At 47.4% G+C, this 17,170-nt stretch overlaps 1 protein-coding gene across 1 annotated transcript in view; it reads right to left on the bottom strand.

Annotated features, from left to right (window-relative positions):
- Positions 1 to 801: 801 nt before the first annotated feature.
- Positions 802 to 17,170, bottom strand: part of kif3b (kinesin family member 3B) — a 29,496-nt gene continuing 13,127 nt past the window's right edge. Inside the window, exons 6-9 of the mRNA XM_084333252.1 lie at positions 16,713 to 16,829; positions 15,433 to 15,538; positions 10,955 to 11,166; positions 802 to 2,564 (exon numbers count right to left, since the gene is read on the bottom strand). Of these exons, the coding sequence (XP_084189378.1) occupies positions 2,456 to 2,564; positions 10,955 to 11,166; positions 15,433 to 15,538; positions 16,713 to 16,829 (544 nt within the window). The 3' untranslated portion in view covers positions 802 to 2,455. The remainder of the gene's footprint in view (positions 2,565 to 10,954; positions 11,167 to 15,432; positions 15,539 to 16,712; positions 16,830 to 17,170) is intronic.

Raw genomic sequence — 17,170 nt, 5'->3', positions numbered from 1 at the left:
TGTGTCGGTCTGTGTGTCTGTGTGTGGATCCACAGCTAATCTCTCAAACTACAGGGCCAATTTAGATGAAACGTCACACATACGCCGACAGCGGGCCAAGGACCCCGGATCCTCAAAATACTTTTCAAACTCGGGCGACGCCCAGGCATTTCCATCGTCGTCCACTGAAACATTCGGGAGGATGATGTAATACGCAACTCCCCGGCACCTGTGGTTAACGACGTGCCACGGTGAACCCGTCCTCGTTATGTCCCCAGAGGATCTCCTGAGATACGAGATAACGTGCCGTCGGAACGGGTCGTCCTGCGGGGCGGCGGGGGCGGCCTGCTCTCTTGAAGCCCGCCGGGACAGCAAGGCCCCCGCCTCGCTTTTTTAAGTACTGTATTGTTGCAGTGAAAGGGTTAACCATTTGGTAGTGTGGCAGTGAAAGGGTTAAACATGTTTTTATTTATTTTTTTGCAGAATTTCCCTCGGGATAAATAAAGGATTTCTATAAATCTTTTTTTTTAATCTTTTTCCCCTCCTTTTTCCTCCGTTTTTCTCCCATCCCAATGTTAGTCGTTATGCCAATTCCCAATCCCCTTCCTGGTCGCTGCGCACCTACCCCCCACAGTCGGTCTGGGAGAGTGGAGGCTATCACGTGCTTCCTCCGACACACGTCTAGCCAATCAACCGCTTCTTTTCACCTGGCAGCGCGGACTCTCACTGAGAGGGTGTAACGTGTGGAAGGATCACACTATCCCCCTGTTTACAACGACCAGGACCCACCCACCAGCTTTCCCACCCTCTAACACTGCCAATTGTGTTAGTATGAACGACCAGCCAAGCTGGTAGCCCTTGGTAGCAACGCAGAGAGCTGGGCTCGAACCCAGCATCTCCTGCACTAGTGGCGAGCGCCTTGCCCACTGCGCCACTTAGCCACCCACAAAGGATTTCTATTCTATATGGTGGCGGCTCGCAGAGAAACCAGAGATTTGCATGGTCGGCGAGTGACCGGGCGAATGTGAGGGACAAAATTGTAAAGCGCTTTGTATAAAAGCCGTTACATATAAACGCAGTCCACAGTTACCGTTTAAGTTGAGGAGGCGTCCGGGGGTTCGAACCGGGACGAGTGCAATACGTGCGACCTGGCTGGAACGCACCTTTCTGTGTGGGTCTATAACGCGTGTGCACACTGCATACTGCACACACACTGCACACACACACTGCATACTGCACACACACTGCATACTGCACACACACACTGCATACTGCACACACACTGCATTCTCGCTCTCATCGTTCCCCACCTCCGTCTCGTGTGGAACAGACGGCATCGACTGATCACAGCGACTCCTGACGAGAGTCTCTAGTGTGCTTCTCTCTCCGGTCTGTACAGTTAAAGCTCTACAGACGGACTGCTCTAAAGACACAGACACACACACACAAGAGGACTTACAGCTCGTGTCTTAACAATGTACAGAACTCCATCCGTTAGAAAAACAGCGCGATATGATAGTAAACCTAAATCCTTAGTCGGGGACAGCCCTACTAAAGACACACAGACGACAGGACTTACAGCTCGTGTCTTAACATGTATGATTGATTGATTGAAAAGTTTATTAACAGATTGCAGAATGGGTACAATACAGTACGGCTCAATACATACAATTGTTAAGGGGATGCAGACCAGAGAAAGACTTTCGTCTCGTTTACATCAGGGTCCCCCATTTTCAATTCATCATATCATAACTCCATCCGTTAGAAAAACAGCGCGATATGATAGTAAACCTAAAAAAAGGTCCGACATTCAAAAGAGACAACTTGTGAAAAAAGCAAGACGTACAAAAGAAGACACACGGTCAGACCTAAAAACACAAAACGTACAAAACGTAGACACACACACACGGCGCGTCGTAGACGAGTACAGCAGAGGAGTCATCGTCTTCCCCGTCGAGGAGGACCGCGTTTCCCAGCATGCCACGCGGAACCCGGGAAAAGGTACGAGGAAGGAGAGAGGTGCATTGTGGGCACTGCAGTTCATCCGGGGACTCCCCCACCGTCTCTCTCTGTACATTAAGAACGTTGTGAAGGATCCATTATTATAATAAGACTTTGTTGGCTGCATTCAGGCCCAGTGCAGGGGGGGGGGGGGGGGGGGGGGGGTGGAGTGAAGTGGGACTCATGCTGTTATATTAGTGTTTACGGTCGTGTTTAGGATTTTAGAACGGGCAGTTATTAAGAATCGGCCCAGAAGCATAAACGCTAACGGTCTTAAGGTTAAGCAGAGTCTCCCCCCCCCCCCCCCTCTCCCTCTCCCTCTCTCTCTCTCTCTCTCTGTCAGTGAGATTCATTGGAAAACTCGTGTCTTGACCTGGGTAACACTGGGACTCCTCCCCAAAACAAAACAAGCTCTTAAGGTCCAGGGTCCCTCCCGAGCTGGAAGGGTGCGTGTGGGGCAGAGCGGGCGTCGTCACTACTTGGGTACCAGACCACGAGACTGCGGGTAGAGGGGGGATCCGGGGCCGGAGGAGCCGAACGGGGAGGTGGGGGAGGCGCTCGACTTCTTGCCCGGTTTGGGTCGGCTGGGTGGGAGAGAGAGAGAGAGAGGGAAGAGGGTGAACGGATGAAGCAGGAAAAGCGACGAACACAGACGGTCAACATGAATGGTGTCCCGTTCTATGCCCAACATGAATGGTGTCCCTTGTTTCTATGCCCAACATGAATGGTGTCCCGTTCTATGCCCAACATAGAAACATTTCGGTGACTTGAGAAAGGTTATGCTATATTATGAGTTAAAATCATATATAAACTATTTTTATCCGTTTTGTTCTTATGGACCGATTATGGAATATGTATTTTATGGTTGGAGAATTGTGATATCTTGACTTATGAATATTGAGTGAGCTTTGATCCACTTGTTTTGTTTGTTGTGATGTTTTCTTGTGAGTACTTCAATGTTTGTTGTTTTATATTTTTATTTTTACTTTTGTGTGTGTTTGCATTTTAAATGTTTGGACCCCAGGAAGAGTAGTCTCACCTTGGTGTAGAGTAGACTAATGGGCATCCACAATAAAACAATAAAAACATGAATGGTGTCCCGTTCTATGCTCAACATGAATGGTGTCCCTTTTAGCTGAACGCTTTTATCCAAAGCGACTTAGAGATTGTGAACAACAAGTCAGCAGGAGGGGCCCATCTCTGGCAGCTAAGGGTCAGTGGCGTTGTTCGTCAAATAGTATTTGTTTCATGAACTTATTTCCCTTTACTTTTGTTTGTGTTTTTTTTTTAATCCGATGATTTAATGAGTTGAGGCCCCGTATAGGACCATCTGGGTCTCTTGCCTCTACTCAGCACCTTTATATACACTTTCTGTCATGTTTCGATTCTTTTTACCGTTTTGCTGAAATGGTGCGAAATAAAGAAATAAATAAAAAAAACTCTGTAGTGTAGTGCATAGTAGTAGACATATTAGCAAGATAGGTAGTAGTATACGAATAGTAGCATAGTATTAGCGCACATAATAGTAAAAAAGAAAGGTTATTATTTCAGATATTGTTTTAAAAGGTGTTTTTAGCCGAAAATTTGAAAATTGGCCAGGTTTTCGACAGTCCTGACTGTGGTGGGAAGTTCGTTTCACCATTGTGGAGCGAGGACAGAGAATAGCCAGCTTCTCTTTGATGACCCCCCCTTGGAGCTCGGATAGGAGTGGGTCTGAGGCGGCCAGAAGAGGTAGAGTGTAGGGGTCTTGAGGGTGTGTAGTTAGAAGATGCAGAGCAGAGGGGTCTTGAGGGTGTGTAGTTAGAAGATGCAGAGCGTAGGGGTCTTGAGGGTGTGTAGTTAGAAGATGCAGAGTGGAGGGGTCTTGAGGGTGTGTAGTTAGAAGATGCAGAGCAGAGGGGTCTTGAGGGTGTGTAGTTAGAAGATGCAGAGCGGAGGGGTCTTGAGAGGGTGTGTAGTTAGAAGATGCAGAGCGTAGGGGTCTTGAGGGTGTGTAGTTAGAAGATGCAGAGTGGAGGGGTCTTGAGGGGGTGTGTAGTTAGAAGATACAGAGCGTAGGGGTCTTCAGGGTGTGTAGTTAGAAGATGTAGAGCGGAGGGGTCTTGAGGGTGTGTAGTTAGAAGATGCAGAGCGAAGGGGTCTTGAGGGTGTGTAGTTAGAAGATGCAGAGCGTAGGGGTCTTGAGGGTGTGTAGTTAGAAGATGCAGAGTGTAGGGGTCTTGAGGGTGTGTAGTTAGAAGATGCAGAGTGTAGGGGTCTTGAGGGTGTGTAGTTAGAAGATGCAGAGTGTAGGGGTCTTGAGGGTGTGTAGTTAGAAGATACAGAGCGTAGGGGTCTTGAGGGTGTGTAGTTAGAAGATACAGAGCGTAGGGGTCTTGAGGGTGTGTAGTTAGAAGATGCAGAGTGTAGGGGTCTTGAGGGTGTGTAGTTATAAGATGCAGAGCGTAGGGGTCTTGAGGCCGGGTGTGTAGTTAGAAGATGCAGAGCGGAGGGGTCTTGAGGGTGTGTAGTTAGAAGATACAGAGCGTATAGGGTCTTGAGGGTGTGTAGTTAGAAGATGCAGAGCAGAGGGGTCTTGAGGCTGTGTAGTTAGAAGATGTAGAGCATAGGGGTCTTGAGGGTGTGTAGTTAGAAGATGCAGAGCGGAGGGGTCTTGAGGGTGTGTAGTTAGAAGATGCAGAGCGTAGGGGTCTTGAGGGTGTGTAGTTAGAAGATGCAGAGCGTAGGGGTCTTGAGGGTGTGTAGTTAGAAGATGCAGAGCGTAGGGGTCTTGAGGGTGTGTAGTTAGAAGATGCAGAGCGTAGGGGTCTTGAGGGTGTGTAGTTAGAAGATGCAGAGCGTAAGGGTCTTGAGGGTGTGTAGTTAGAAGATGCAGAGCGTAGGGGTCTTGAGGGTGTGTAGTTAGAAGATGCAGAGCGTAGGGGTCTTGAGGGTGTGTAGTTAGAAGATGCAGAGCGGAGGGGTCTTGAGAGGGTGTGTAGTTAGAAGATGTAGAGCGTAGGGGTCTTGAGGGTGTGTAGTTAGAAGATGCAGAGCGGAGGGGTCTTGAGAGGGTGTGTAGTTAGAAGATGCAGAGCGGAGGGGTCTTGAGAGGGTGTGTAGTTAGAAGATGCAGAGCGGAGGGGTCTTGAGAGGGTGTGTAGTTAGAAGATGTAGAGCGTAGGGGTCTTGAGGGTGTGTAGTTAGAAGATGCAGAGCGGAGGGGTCTTGAGAGGGTGTGTAGTTAGAAGATGCAGAGCGGAGGGGTCTTGAGAGGGTGTGTAGTTAGAAGATGTAGAGCGTAGGGGTCTTGAGGGTGTGTAGTTAGAAGATGCAGAGTGTAGGGGTCTTGAGGGTGTGTAGTTAGAAGATGCAGAGCGTAGGGGTCTTGATGGTGTGTAGTTAGAAGATGCAGAGTGTAGGGGTCTTGAGGGTGTGTAGTTAGAAGATGCAGCGCGTAGGGGTCTTGAGGGTGTGTAGTTAGAAGATACAGAGCGTAGGGGTCTTGAGGGTGTGTAGTTAGAAGATGCAGAGTGTAGGGGTCTTGAGGGTGTGTAGTTAGAAGATACAGAGCGTAGGGGTCTTGAGGGTGTGTAGTTAGAAGATGCAGAGTGTAGGGGTCTTGAGGGTGTGTAGTTAGAAGATGCAGAGCGTAGGGGTCTTGAGGGTGTGTAGTTATAAGATGTAGAGTGTAGGGGTCTTGAGGGTGTGTAGTTAGAAGATGCAGAGCGTAGGGGTCTTGAGGGTGTGTAGTTAGAAGATGCAGAGCGGAGGGTCTTGAGGGTGTGTAGTTAGAAGATGTAGAGTGTAGGGGTCTTGAGGGTGTGTAGTTAGAAGATGCAGAGTGTAGGGGTATTGATGGTGTGTAGTTAGAAGATGCAGAGCGTAGGGGTCTTGAGGGTGTGTAGTTAGAAGATACAGAGCGTAGGGGTCTTGAGGGTGTGTAGTTAGAAGATGCAGAGTGTAGGGGTCTTGAGGGTGTGTAGTTAGAAGATACAGAGCGTAGGGTCTTGAGGGTGTGTAGTTAGAAGATGTAGAGTGTAGGGGTCTTGAGGGTGTGTAGTTAGAAGATGCAGAGTGTAGGGGTCTTGATGGTGTGTAGTTAGAAGATGCAGAGCGTAGGGGTCTTGAGGGTGTGTAGTTAGAAGATACAGAGCGTAGGGGTCTTGAGGGTGTGTAGTTAGAAGATGCAGAGTGTAGGGGTCTTGAGGGTGTGTAGTTAGAAGATACAGAGCGTAGGGGTCTTGAGGGTGTGTAGTTAGAAGATGCAGAGTGTAGGGGTCTTGAGGGTGTGTAGTTAGAAGATACAGAGCGTAGGGGTCTTGAGGGTGTGTAGTTAGAAGATGCAGAGCGTAGGGGTCTTGAGGGGGTGTGTAGTTAGAAGATGCAGAGCGGAGGGGTCTTGAGGGGGTGTGTAGTTAGAAGATGCAGAGCGTAGGGGTCTTGAGGGTGTGTAGTTAGAAGATGCAGAGCGTAGGGGTCTTGAGGGTGTGTAGTTAGAAGATGCAGAGCGTAGGGGTCTTGAGGGTGTGTAGTTAGAAGATGCAGAGCGTAGGGGTCTTGAGAGGGTGTGTAGTTAGAAGATGCAGAGCGTAGGGGTCTTGAGGGTGTGTAGTTAGAAGATGCAGAGCGGAGGGGTCTTGAGAGGGTGTGTAGTTAGAAGATGTAGAGCGTAGGGGTCTTGAGGGTGTGTAGTTAGAAGATGCAGAGCGGAGGGGTCTTGAGAGGGTGTGTAGTTAGAAGATGCAGAGCGGAGGGGTCTTGAGAGGGTGTGTAGTTAGAAGATGCAGAGCGGAGGGGTCTTGAGAGGGTGTGTAGTTAGAAGATGTAGAGCGTAGGGGTCTTGAGGGTGTGTAGTTAGAAGATGCAGAGCGGAGGGGTCTTGAGAGGGTGTGTAGTTAGAAGATGCAGAGCGGAGGGGTCTTGAGAGGGTGTGTAGTTAGAAGATGTAGAGCGTAGGGGTCTTGAGGGTGTGTAGTTAGAAGATGCAGAGTGTAGGGGTCTTGAGGGTGTGTAGTTAGAAGATGCAGAGTGTAGGGGTCTTGAGGGTGTGTAGTTAGAAGATACAGAGCGTAGGGGTCTTGAGGGTGTGTAGTTAGAAGATGCAGAGTGTAGGGGTCTTGAGGGTGTGTAGTTAGAAGATGCAGCGCGTAGGGGTCTTGAGGGTGTGTAGTTAGAAGATACAGAGCGTAGGGGTCTTGAGGGTGTGTAGTTAGAAGATGCAGAGTGTAGGGGTCTTGAGGGTGTGTAGTTAGAAGATACAGAGCGTAGGGGTCTTGAGGGTGTGTAGTTAGAAGATGCAGAGTGTAGGGGTCTTGAGGGTGTGTAGTTAGAAGATGCAGAGCGTAGGGGTCTTGAGGGTGTGTAGTTAGAAGATGCAGAGCGTAGGGGTCTTGAGGGTGTGTAGTTAGAAGATGCAGAGTGTAGGGGTCTTGAGGGTGTGTAGTTAGAAGATACAGAGCGTAGGGTCTTGAGGGTGTGTAGTTAGAAGATGTAGAGTGTAGGGGTCTTGAGGGTGTGTAGTTAGAAGATGCAGAGTGTAGGGGTCTTGAGGGTGTGTAGTTAGAAGATACAGAGCGTAGGGGTCTTGAGGGTGTGTAGTTAGAAGATGCAGAGTGTAGGGGTCTTGAGGGTGTGTAGTTAGAAGATGCAGAGCGGAGGGGTCTTGAGAGGGTGTGTAGTTAGAAGATGCAGAGCGGAGGGGTCTTGAGAGGGTGTGTAGTTAGAAGATGTAGAGCGTAGGGGTCTTGAGGGTGTGTAGTTAGAAGATGCAGAGTGTAGGGGTCTTGAGGGTGTGTAGTTAGAAGATGCAGAGTGTAGGGGTCTTGAGGGTGTGTAGTTAGAAGATACAGAGCGTAGGGGTCTTGAGGGTGTGTAGTTAGAAGATGCAGAGTGTAGGGGTCTTGAGGGTGTGTAGTTAGAAGATGCAGCGCGTAGGGGTCTTGAGGGTGTGTAGTTAGAAGATACAGAGCGTAGGGGTCTTGAGGGTGTGTAGTTAGAAGATGCAGAGTGTAGGGGTCTTGAGGGTGTGTAGTTAGAAGATACAGAGCGTAGGGGTCTTGAGGGTGTGTAGTTAGAAGATGCAGAGTGTAGGGGTCTTGAGGGTGTGTAGTTAGAAGATGCAGAGCGTAGGGGTCTTGAGGGTGTGTAGTTAGAAGATGCAGAGCGTAGGGGTCTTGAGGGTGTGTAGTTAGAAGATGCAGAGTGTAGGGGTCTTGAGGGTGTGTAGTTAGAAGATACAGAGCGTAGGGTCTTGAGGGTGTGTAGTTAGAAGATGTAGAGTGTAGGGGTCTTGAGGGTGTGTAGTTAGAAGATGCAGAGTGTAGGGGTCTTGATGGTGTGTAGTTAGAAGATGCAGAGCGTAGGGGTCTTGAGGGTGTGTAGTTAGAAGATACAGAGCGTAGGGGTCTTGAGGGTGTGTAGTTAGAAGATGCAGAGTGTAGGGGTCTTGAGGGTGTGTAGTTAGAAGATACAGAGCGTAGGGGTCTTGAGGGTGTGTAGTTAGAAGATACAGAGCGTAGGGGTCTTGAGGGTGTGTAGTTAGAAGATACAGAGCGGAGGGGTCTTGAGGGTGTGTAGTTAGAAGATGCAGAGCGGAGGGGTCTTGAGGGTGTGTAGTTAGAAGATGCAGAGCGGAGGGGTCTTGAGGGTGTGTAGTTAGAAGATACAGAGCGGAGGGGTCTTGAGGGTGTGTAGTTAGAAGATGCAGAGCGTAGGGGTCTTGAGGGTGTGTAGTTAGAAGATGCAGAGTGTAGGGGTCTTGAGGGTGTGTAGTTAGAAGATGCAGAGCGGAGGGGTCTTGAGAGGGTGTGTAGTTAGAAGATGCAGAGCGGAGGGGTCTTGAGAGGGTGTGTAGTTAGAAGATGTAGAGCGGAGGGGTCTTGAGGGTGTGTAGTTAGAAGATGCGGAGCGGAGGGGTCTTGAGAGGGTGTGTAGTTAGAAGATGCAGAGCGGAGGGGTCTTGAGGGGGTGTAGTTAGAAGATGTAGAGCGGAGGGGTCTTGAGAGGGTGTGTAGTTAGAAGATACAGAGTGTAGGGGTCTTGAGAGGGTGTGTAGTTAGAAGATGCAGAGCGGAGGGGTCTTGAGGGTGTGTAGTTAGTTAGAAGATGTAGAGCGTAGGGGTCTTGAGGGTGTGTAGTTAGAAGATGCAGAGCGTAGGGGTCTTGAGGGGGTGTAGTTAGAAGATGCAGAGCGTAGGGGTCTTGAGGGTGTAGTTAGAAGATGCAGAGCGTAGGGGTCTTGAGGGTGTAGTTAGAAGATGCAGAGCGTAGGGGTCTTGAGGGTGTGTAGTTAGAAGATGTAGAGCGTAGGGGTCTTGAGGGTGTGTAGTTAGAAGATGTAGAGCAGAGGGGTCTTGAGGGTGTGTAGTTAGAAGATGCAGAGCGGAGGGGTCTTGAGAGGGTGTGTAGTTAGAAGATGCAGAGCGGAGGGGTCTTGAGAGGGTGTGTAGTTAGAAGATGCAGAGCGTAGGGGTCTTGAGAGGGTGTGTAGTTAGAAGATGCAGAGCAGAGGGGTCTTGAGAGGGTGTGTAGTTAGAAGATGCAGAGCGTAGGGGTCTTGAGGGTGTGTAGTTAGAAGATGCAGAGCGTAGGGGTCTTGAGGGTGTGTAGTTAGAAGATGTAGAGCGGAGGGGTCTTGAGGGTGTGTAGTTAGAAGATGCAGAGCGTAGGGGTCTTGAGGGTGTGTAGTTAGAAGATGCAGAGCGGAGGGGTCTTGAGGCTGTGTAGTTAGAAGATGCAGAGCGGAGGGGTCTTGAGAGGGTGTGTAGTTAGAAGATGCAGAGCGGAGGGGTCTTGAGGGTGTGTAGTTAGAAGATGCAGAGCGGAGGGGTCTTGAGAGGGTGTGTAGTTAGAAGATGCAGAGCGGAGGGGTCTTGAGAGGGTGTGTAGTTAGAAGATGCAGAGCGGAGGGGTCTTGAGGGGGTGTGTAGTTAGAAGATGCAGAGCGGAGGGGTCTTGAGAGGGTGTGTAGTTAGAGACCATTGACCGGAGGTAGGAGGGAGCACTTCCCTTCGCTGCACGATATGCCAGGTCAAGAACCTTGAAGCGGATTCGTGCAGCGATGGGGAGCCAGTGCTGCCGCTCTCTAAGAAGTGGGGCGACATGGGCTGACTTTGGTAGGTTGGAGATCAGGCGGGCCGCTGTGCTCCGTTTGAGTTGAAGTGGTGTTTGGCGGCGGGCGGTAGACCAGCTAGCAGTGCAGTGCATCGCAGTAGTCGAGGCGAGACGTGACTGTTGAGAGCTAATCCTTTATAGGTCAGGCTTAAAAAGATACTAGTGCTGATTAGGGTTGGGCATCGTTTGGATTTGAACGATTCCGGTTCCGATTCTTTGAGGTGCAGGTCAAAACAGTCACAGCTTATTTCGCAGGAGAATTATTTTTTTTGTTGAAAAATCTTGCATTTTTTTCATACTATTCACATTTTCAGTTGACTTGATAGTTTAATTTGGTTGCTGTACTGTAACTATGGTATTTCTTAACAAAGTAATATTTTTTTTTTTTTTAAGAATCTACCGTACTTTTCGCACTATAAGCCGCACCTGACTATAAGCCGCAGCAGCTAAATTGAATGATGTGTACATATATAAGCCGCACTATAATAATTTAGCCGCAGGTGTTTTAATGTTTAATTACCTATGTAATTAGCATTGGGACACAATACTGTCGGACAAATAACAAGAATTAACTCATTTACAAGTTGTATTAAGTTTAGCAAATAAGGGAACAGATAAATAACATTTCAATGCAGTCAAAAAAGCAATATTTAGATTTTTACATTTTCGGGTTTGGTCACATCGAGTCACATATAAGCCGCACCGTTATATAAGTCGCCGCAGGGTCGAAAAATTGGGGAAAAAGCCGCGGCTTATAGTCCGAAAAGTACGGTAAATTAAGAATCGAAGTGCAAATATGTTACTTATTAGAACCGGTTTTCGGTGCCCAACCCTAGTGCTGATGGCCTAGTAAGTCGTCGTCCCCCCCCCCCCCCCTTACCCCGACTTTGGTTTCTTGAGGCTGCTGCTGGCGCTGGCGGGGGGGGTGGCTCCCAGGCTGCTGTGGAGGCCGGAGGCATCCACCTGGATCTCGTCCTCGTCCCTCAGAGCGTCTTCCAGAGCCGCGGCCACCTTGGGGCCGATGAGCGGCTCCTCGTACTCCTTGGTGGTCCGAGCCGGGGGGTCCAGCTCCAGCATCAGGATGTTCTCGGCCTGGGGGAGGAGGAGGGGGGGGGAGGAGGGGGGGGGAGGGGGGAGAGAGAAAACAGTCACTCCACAGTAGAGGTGGGAATCGCCAGAGACCTCGCGATACGATACTATCGCGATACTTGATATATCACGAATATTGCGATTTTTTTCTTCTTTTTTTTATCAAATTAAAAAATATATATATTTAACTGCAAAGTAAAACTGTCAACATGTTTTATCTAATAAAAGAAAGTTCAGTCTGTTCATCTCACTTCAATCATTTTTATTGCAGAACATGGTATTTTCTCAAGCAGACCGATGTAAACACTGTAATCTGTGTTGCATGTACCTGACAAACTGAACTGTTTGTATTACAGTCATATTCCAACTTAACTGAATGCACACGTGTGTGGACTACTGTACTACTACAGGTATTGAAATGAACAATGCAACTTCCTTATACAAAAAAAAAAGTATGAATAATTAAATATCGATACTTGGCATCCCTGTATCGATACAGTATCACCACGCAAAGTATCGCGATACTACTACGTATCGATTCCCCCCCCCCCCCACCCCTACTCCACGGTCTATATAGTCTGACTCACAGGATGTCAAGAGTGCTAGAGCTCGAGTGTGGAGAGATAGGTCTAGAGCTCAAGTGTGGAGATAGGTGCTAGAGCTCGAGTGTGGAGATAGGTGCTAGAGCTCGAGTGTGGAGATAGGTGCTAGAGCTCAAGTGGGGAGAGATAGGTCTAGAGCTCAAGTGTGGAGAGATAGGTCTAGAGCTCAAGTGTGGAGAGATAGGTCTAGAGCTCAAGTGTGGAGAGATAGGTCTAGAGCTCAAGTGTGGAGATAGGTGCTAGAGCTCGAGTGTGGAGATAGGTGCTAGAGCTCAAGTGGGGAGAGATAGGTCTAGAGCTCAAGTGTGGAGAGATAGGTCTAGAGCTCAAGTGTGGAGAGATAGGTCTAGAGCTCAAGTGTGGAGAGATAGGTCTAGAGCTCAAGTGTGGAGAGATAGGTCTAGAGCTCAAGTGGGGAGAGATAGGTCTAGAGCTCAGGTGTGGAGAGATAGGTGCTAGAGCTCGAGTGTGGAGAGATAGGTCTAGAGCTCAAGTGTGGAGAGATAGGTCTAGAGCTCAAGTGTGGGGAGATAGGTCTAGAGCTCAAGTGTGGAGAGATAGGTCTAGAGCTCAAGTGGGGAGAGATAGGTGCTAGAGCTCAAGTGTGGAGAGATAGGTCTAGAGCTCGAGTGTGGAGAGATAGGTGCTAGAGCTCAAGTGTGGAGAGATAGGTGCTAGAGCTCAAGTGTGGAGAGATAGGTCTAGAGCTCAAGTGTGGAGAGATAGGTCTAGAGCTCAAGTGTGGAGAGATAGGTCTAGAGCTCAAGTGGAGAGATAGGTCTAGAGCTCAAGTGTGGAGAGATAGGTCTAGAGCTCAAGTGTGGAGAGATAGGTCTAGAGCTCGAGTGTGGAGAGATAGGTCTAGAGCTCAAGTGTGGAGAGATAGGTCTAGAGCTCAGGTGGGGAGAGATAGGTCTAGAGCTCGAGTGTGGAGAGATAGGTCTAGAGCTCGAGTGTGGAGAGATAGGTCTAGAGCTCAAGTGTGGAGAGATAGGTCTAGAGCTCAAGTGGAGAGATAGGTCTAGAGCTCAAGTGTGGAGAGATAGGTGCTAGAGCTCAAGTGTGGAGAGATAGGTCTAGAACTCAAGTGTGGAGAGATAGGTCTAGAGCTCGAGTGTGGAGAGATAGGTCTAGAGCTCAAGTGTGGAGAGATAGGTCTAGAGCTCAGGTGGGGAGAGATAGGTCTAGAGCTCGAGTGTGGAGAGATAGGTCTAGAGCTCAAGTGTGGAGAGATAGGTCTAGAGCTCAGGTGGGGAGAGATAGGTCTAGAGCTCGAGTGTGGAGAGATAGGTCTAGAGCTCAAGTGTGGAGAGATAGGTCTAGAGCTCGAGTGTGGAGAGATAGGTGCTAGAGCTCGAGTGTGGGGAGATAGGTCTAGAGCTCAAGTGGAGAGATAGGTCTAGAGCTCAAGTGTGGAGAGATAGGTGCTAGAGCTCAAGTGTGGAGAGATAGGTCTAGAGCTCAAGTGGAGAGATAGGTCTAGAGCTCAAGTGGGGAGAGATAGGTCTAGAGCTCAAGTGTGGAGAGATAGGTCTAGAGCTCAAGTGTGGAGAGATAGGTCTAGAGCTCAAGTGGAGAGATAGGTCTAGAGCTCGAGTGTGGAGAGATAGGTCTAGAGCTCAAGTGTGGAGAGATAGGTCTAGAGCTCAAGTGGGGAGAGATAGGTCTAGAGCTCAAGTGTGGAGAGATAGGTCTAGAGCTCAAGTGTGGGGAGATAGGTCTAGAGCTCAAGTGTGGAGAGATAGGTGCTAGAGCTCAAGTGTGGAGAGATAGGTCTAGAGCTCAAGTGTGGAGAGATAGGTCTCTAGAGCTCAAGTGTGGAGAGATAGGTCTAGAGCTCAAGTGTGGAGAGATAGGTCTAGAGCTCAAGTGTGGAGAGATAGGTCTCTAGAGCTCAAGTGTGGAGAGATAGGTCTAGAGCTCGAGTGTGGAGAGATAGGTCTAGAGCTCGAGTGTGGAGAGATAGGTCTAGAGCTCAAGTGTGGAGAGATAGGTCTAGAGCTCGAGTGTGGAGAGATAGGTCTAGAGCTCGAGTGTGGAGAGATAGGTCTAGAGCTCAAGTGTGGAGAGATAGGTCTAGAGCTCAAGTGTGGGGAGATAGGTCTAGAGCTCAAGTGTGGAGAGATAGGTCTAGAGCTCAAGTGTGGAGAGATAGGTCCAGAGCTCAAGTGTGGAGAGATAGGTCTAGAGCTCAAGTGTGGAGAGATAGGTCTAGAGCTCAAGTGTGGAGAGATAGGTCTAGAGCTCAGCTAAACAGCTAAAAACTCACATGTTCAGACAGGCTCTTGGTCATATATGGGCCCCCTTTGTCCTCACTGTTCCTATCGTTTTTAGTTATTGACTGATGATTTTATTTAAATTATTTTTATTCTATTATTTTATTTGGTTCACTGTGTTTAACTGCTGTCTGTTGTTGTCATTTATTTCAGATTTTTTTGTTTTTGTTTTATATACTAAGCTGTAGTATATAACCCCACCCCACCTACCCAACCTCCTCCAATGTACAGTTTCTACGTCAAATGTATATACTCTCTTTTCTGGACTCTTTTTGTATCACAAACAGTACTGTATTTGCAAATCTGGTATGTCATAAATGTATAGATGTAGCAGTACTGTCTATTTGTATGTCGTGTGTGTCATATATGTTATGATTCATTGAAAATGGGGGACCCTGATGTAAACAAAGACGAAAGTCTTTCTCTGGTCTGCATCCCCTTAACAATTGTATGTATTGAGCTGTACTGTACTGTACCCATTCTGCAATCTGTTAATAAAGTTTTCAATCAATTCAATCAATCAATCGTGTAAAGCACCCTGTGCATTTGTGCTGCGAAGGGTGCTACGTATATAAATAAAGGTCATTCATTCATTCAAGTGTGGAGATCGGTCTGGCAGTGTGAGACTAGGTTTTATACGTTATTATGAGGCCAAGTTATGATTTGTGGAAGTGAACAACTCTCGGGCTGTCAAGCAACTGGCGTTCTGCGAGACTACAAACAAAGCCTTCTGCGTTTGGTCCGAGAAGAATGACATCATCTCCACGGCCATCGAGCTGTCGTTTTGTTTTGATTTACCACTGTTGAAGATATGATGGCTGTGATGAGAACTGCACCAACACACTATTAGATTAGATCAGATTAGATTCAAATGTATTGTCGTCACGTCATACAGCACAAGTACAGTACAATGAAAACAAGTTTGGCATCCAACCAGAGTGCAAATGTAACAGTAAAGTACAGTAGTAATATATACAATGTACAGGTGATTAAACTGGATATACAATATATAAATTAGTACTACTGAGTGCTAATCAGATGTATGTACAGAGTTGTAGTATTAATATGTACAGTGATGCAGATATAAAGACACTATGGTAGTAAGTCATACTGGCCAGCAGCGTAACTAGTAAGAGTAGGTAAGGGATATGTACAGATATAGTTATAATATCTACAGATGCAACATTTCCGTTGTACTGTACTTGTGCTGTATGACGACAAAACATTTGAATCTAATCTAAAAATAAATATCTAGAATCCGCAAGGGGGATGCATTAATAATGTGTATTAAGAAAAGGGACCCCCTCCCCCGCCCTGGTGGCATGTAGTAGTTCTATTGTAGACCGTCTCTCCAGAGAGGATTTGTGTGAGTGAAGAAGAGCGATGCCTACCTTGTATCGGAGGCTAGGCCTCATCACCATGGCAACGCGAGCGTGATTACTGAGAGGTCTCCGGAAGCCTATGGCCGACACTGGCCTGATCATCATCTGGTGGTCGCTGTCAAGGGATGAAGGACAGAAAAGCTTCAGAAATTGTCACAAGTTTATTCCTCCGTTATTAATAAAGCTGCACCGGGTATACTTTTTTTTTTTTTTTTTTTTTACTTCTGAAAAGTCTAAATAAAATATGATATATCTTTAGTATTGAATGCATAAACGTGTTTGGCTGTAGTGTACCTACCCTCCCACCATCTTTACCATACAAAGCAGCCTCCTCTAAGAGCAGGTGGTTTACTTGGTTTTAGGGCTGTCCCCGACTAAGGATTTGGATAGTCGACTATGATTGGCCAACATTTGCCATTAGTCGACTATTAGTCGAAAAAAAAATATATATATATATATAATATATATATATATATATATATATATATATAATTTTTTTTATCATTCCATTTGGGCTGTGGGGGTGCTTAATGTCGGACGAAAGGCTTCTTGTCCTCTGCAAAAGCATGCAATAGACCTATCTCAAACCCTGCCCCTTTTCTTGATCCTCCAATCACAGCTGTCGCTTACCTCGGACTTCCTCGTACAAACTTTGTTTGTACGAGGAAGTCAGAGGTAAGCGACAGCTGTGATTGGAGGATCAAGAAAAGAGGGCAGGGTTTTGAGACAGGTCCATTGGTCCACTGATGGATACATCTTGATATTTGTCTAGTCTAGTGTGTTCATTAGATGGGTGAAATCCTCTTTCAGTGCCTCTGTGCCTGTTTTCTTAGGCAGTTAGCCTCTGGTATGCGTGCCATTAGCGTTAGTCACGCTTCTAGGCCTCTTTTCTTTTGGAAAGAATGATAATTTTTTTTAATAATAATTTATAGATTTTATTATTATTTTTTATTCGACTAAGAGGTTGGCAGTCGACTACGGCTCCTTCAGACCGATTAGTCGATTTTTTTTGGAGGGGGGGGGATTTGTGTCACAATTATAAATCAATATTTAAGCATTTGTAACTAGTTATTGTAGAGGTCTTCTTCTCAAAACGACCCAGTGTCGCTTTAAATAAAAACCACAGGGGGTCTTCAGTAGCTCAGTGGGTAGAGACCACTGACTGCACCAACACTTCTGCCAGAGGTGAGGCTTTGATTCCCAACTGGGGACAAACTGGTCTAATTATTGTACAATATTTCGGTGGAAAGCATTTAAATGTTTATCTTATGTTATGTTATGTTGCTCACTCTTCTATACGTGTGATGGGCTTCATCTTCAGCAGGTCGTCCTCCTCGTCGTAGAAGGCCCTGTTGGCGATCTTGTTCTTCTCCTCCATGGGGATGAAGTTCTCAATGATCAGATGTCTGCGGGACAGACCAACAACAGTCAGCCACAGACCAACAACAGTCAGTCAGTCAGTCAGTCAGACAGACCAACAACAGTCAACCACAGACCAACAACAGTCAGTCAGTCAGACAGACCAACAACAGTCAGTCAGTCAGTCAGTCAGTCAGACAGACCAACAACAGTCAGTCAGTCAGTCAGTCAGACAGACCAACAACAGTCAGTCAGTCAGTCAGTCAGTCAGTCAGTCAGACAGACCAACAACAGTCAGTCAGTCAGTCAGTCAGTCAGTCAGACAGACCAACAACAGTCAGTCAGTCAGTCAGTCAGACAGACCAACAACAGTCAGTCAGTCAGTCAG

The sequence above is a fragment of the Notolepis coatsorum genome (assembly GCF_963971535.1).
Source record: "Notolepis coatsorum genome assembly, chromosome: 17".
NCBI classification, from domain to species: domain Eukaryota; kingdom Metazoa; phylum Chordata; class Actinopteri; order Aulopiformes; family Paralepididae; genus Notolepis; species Notolepis coatsorum.
The sequence above is the reverse complement of the archived record's forward strand: the minus strand, read 5'-3'. Positions and strand labels throughout refer to the sequence as shown.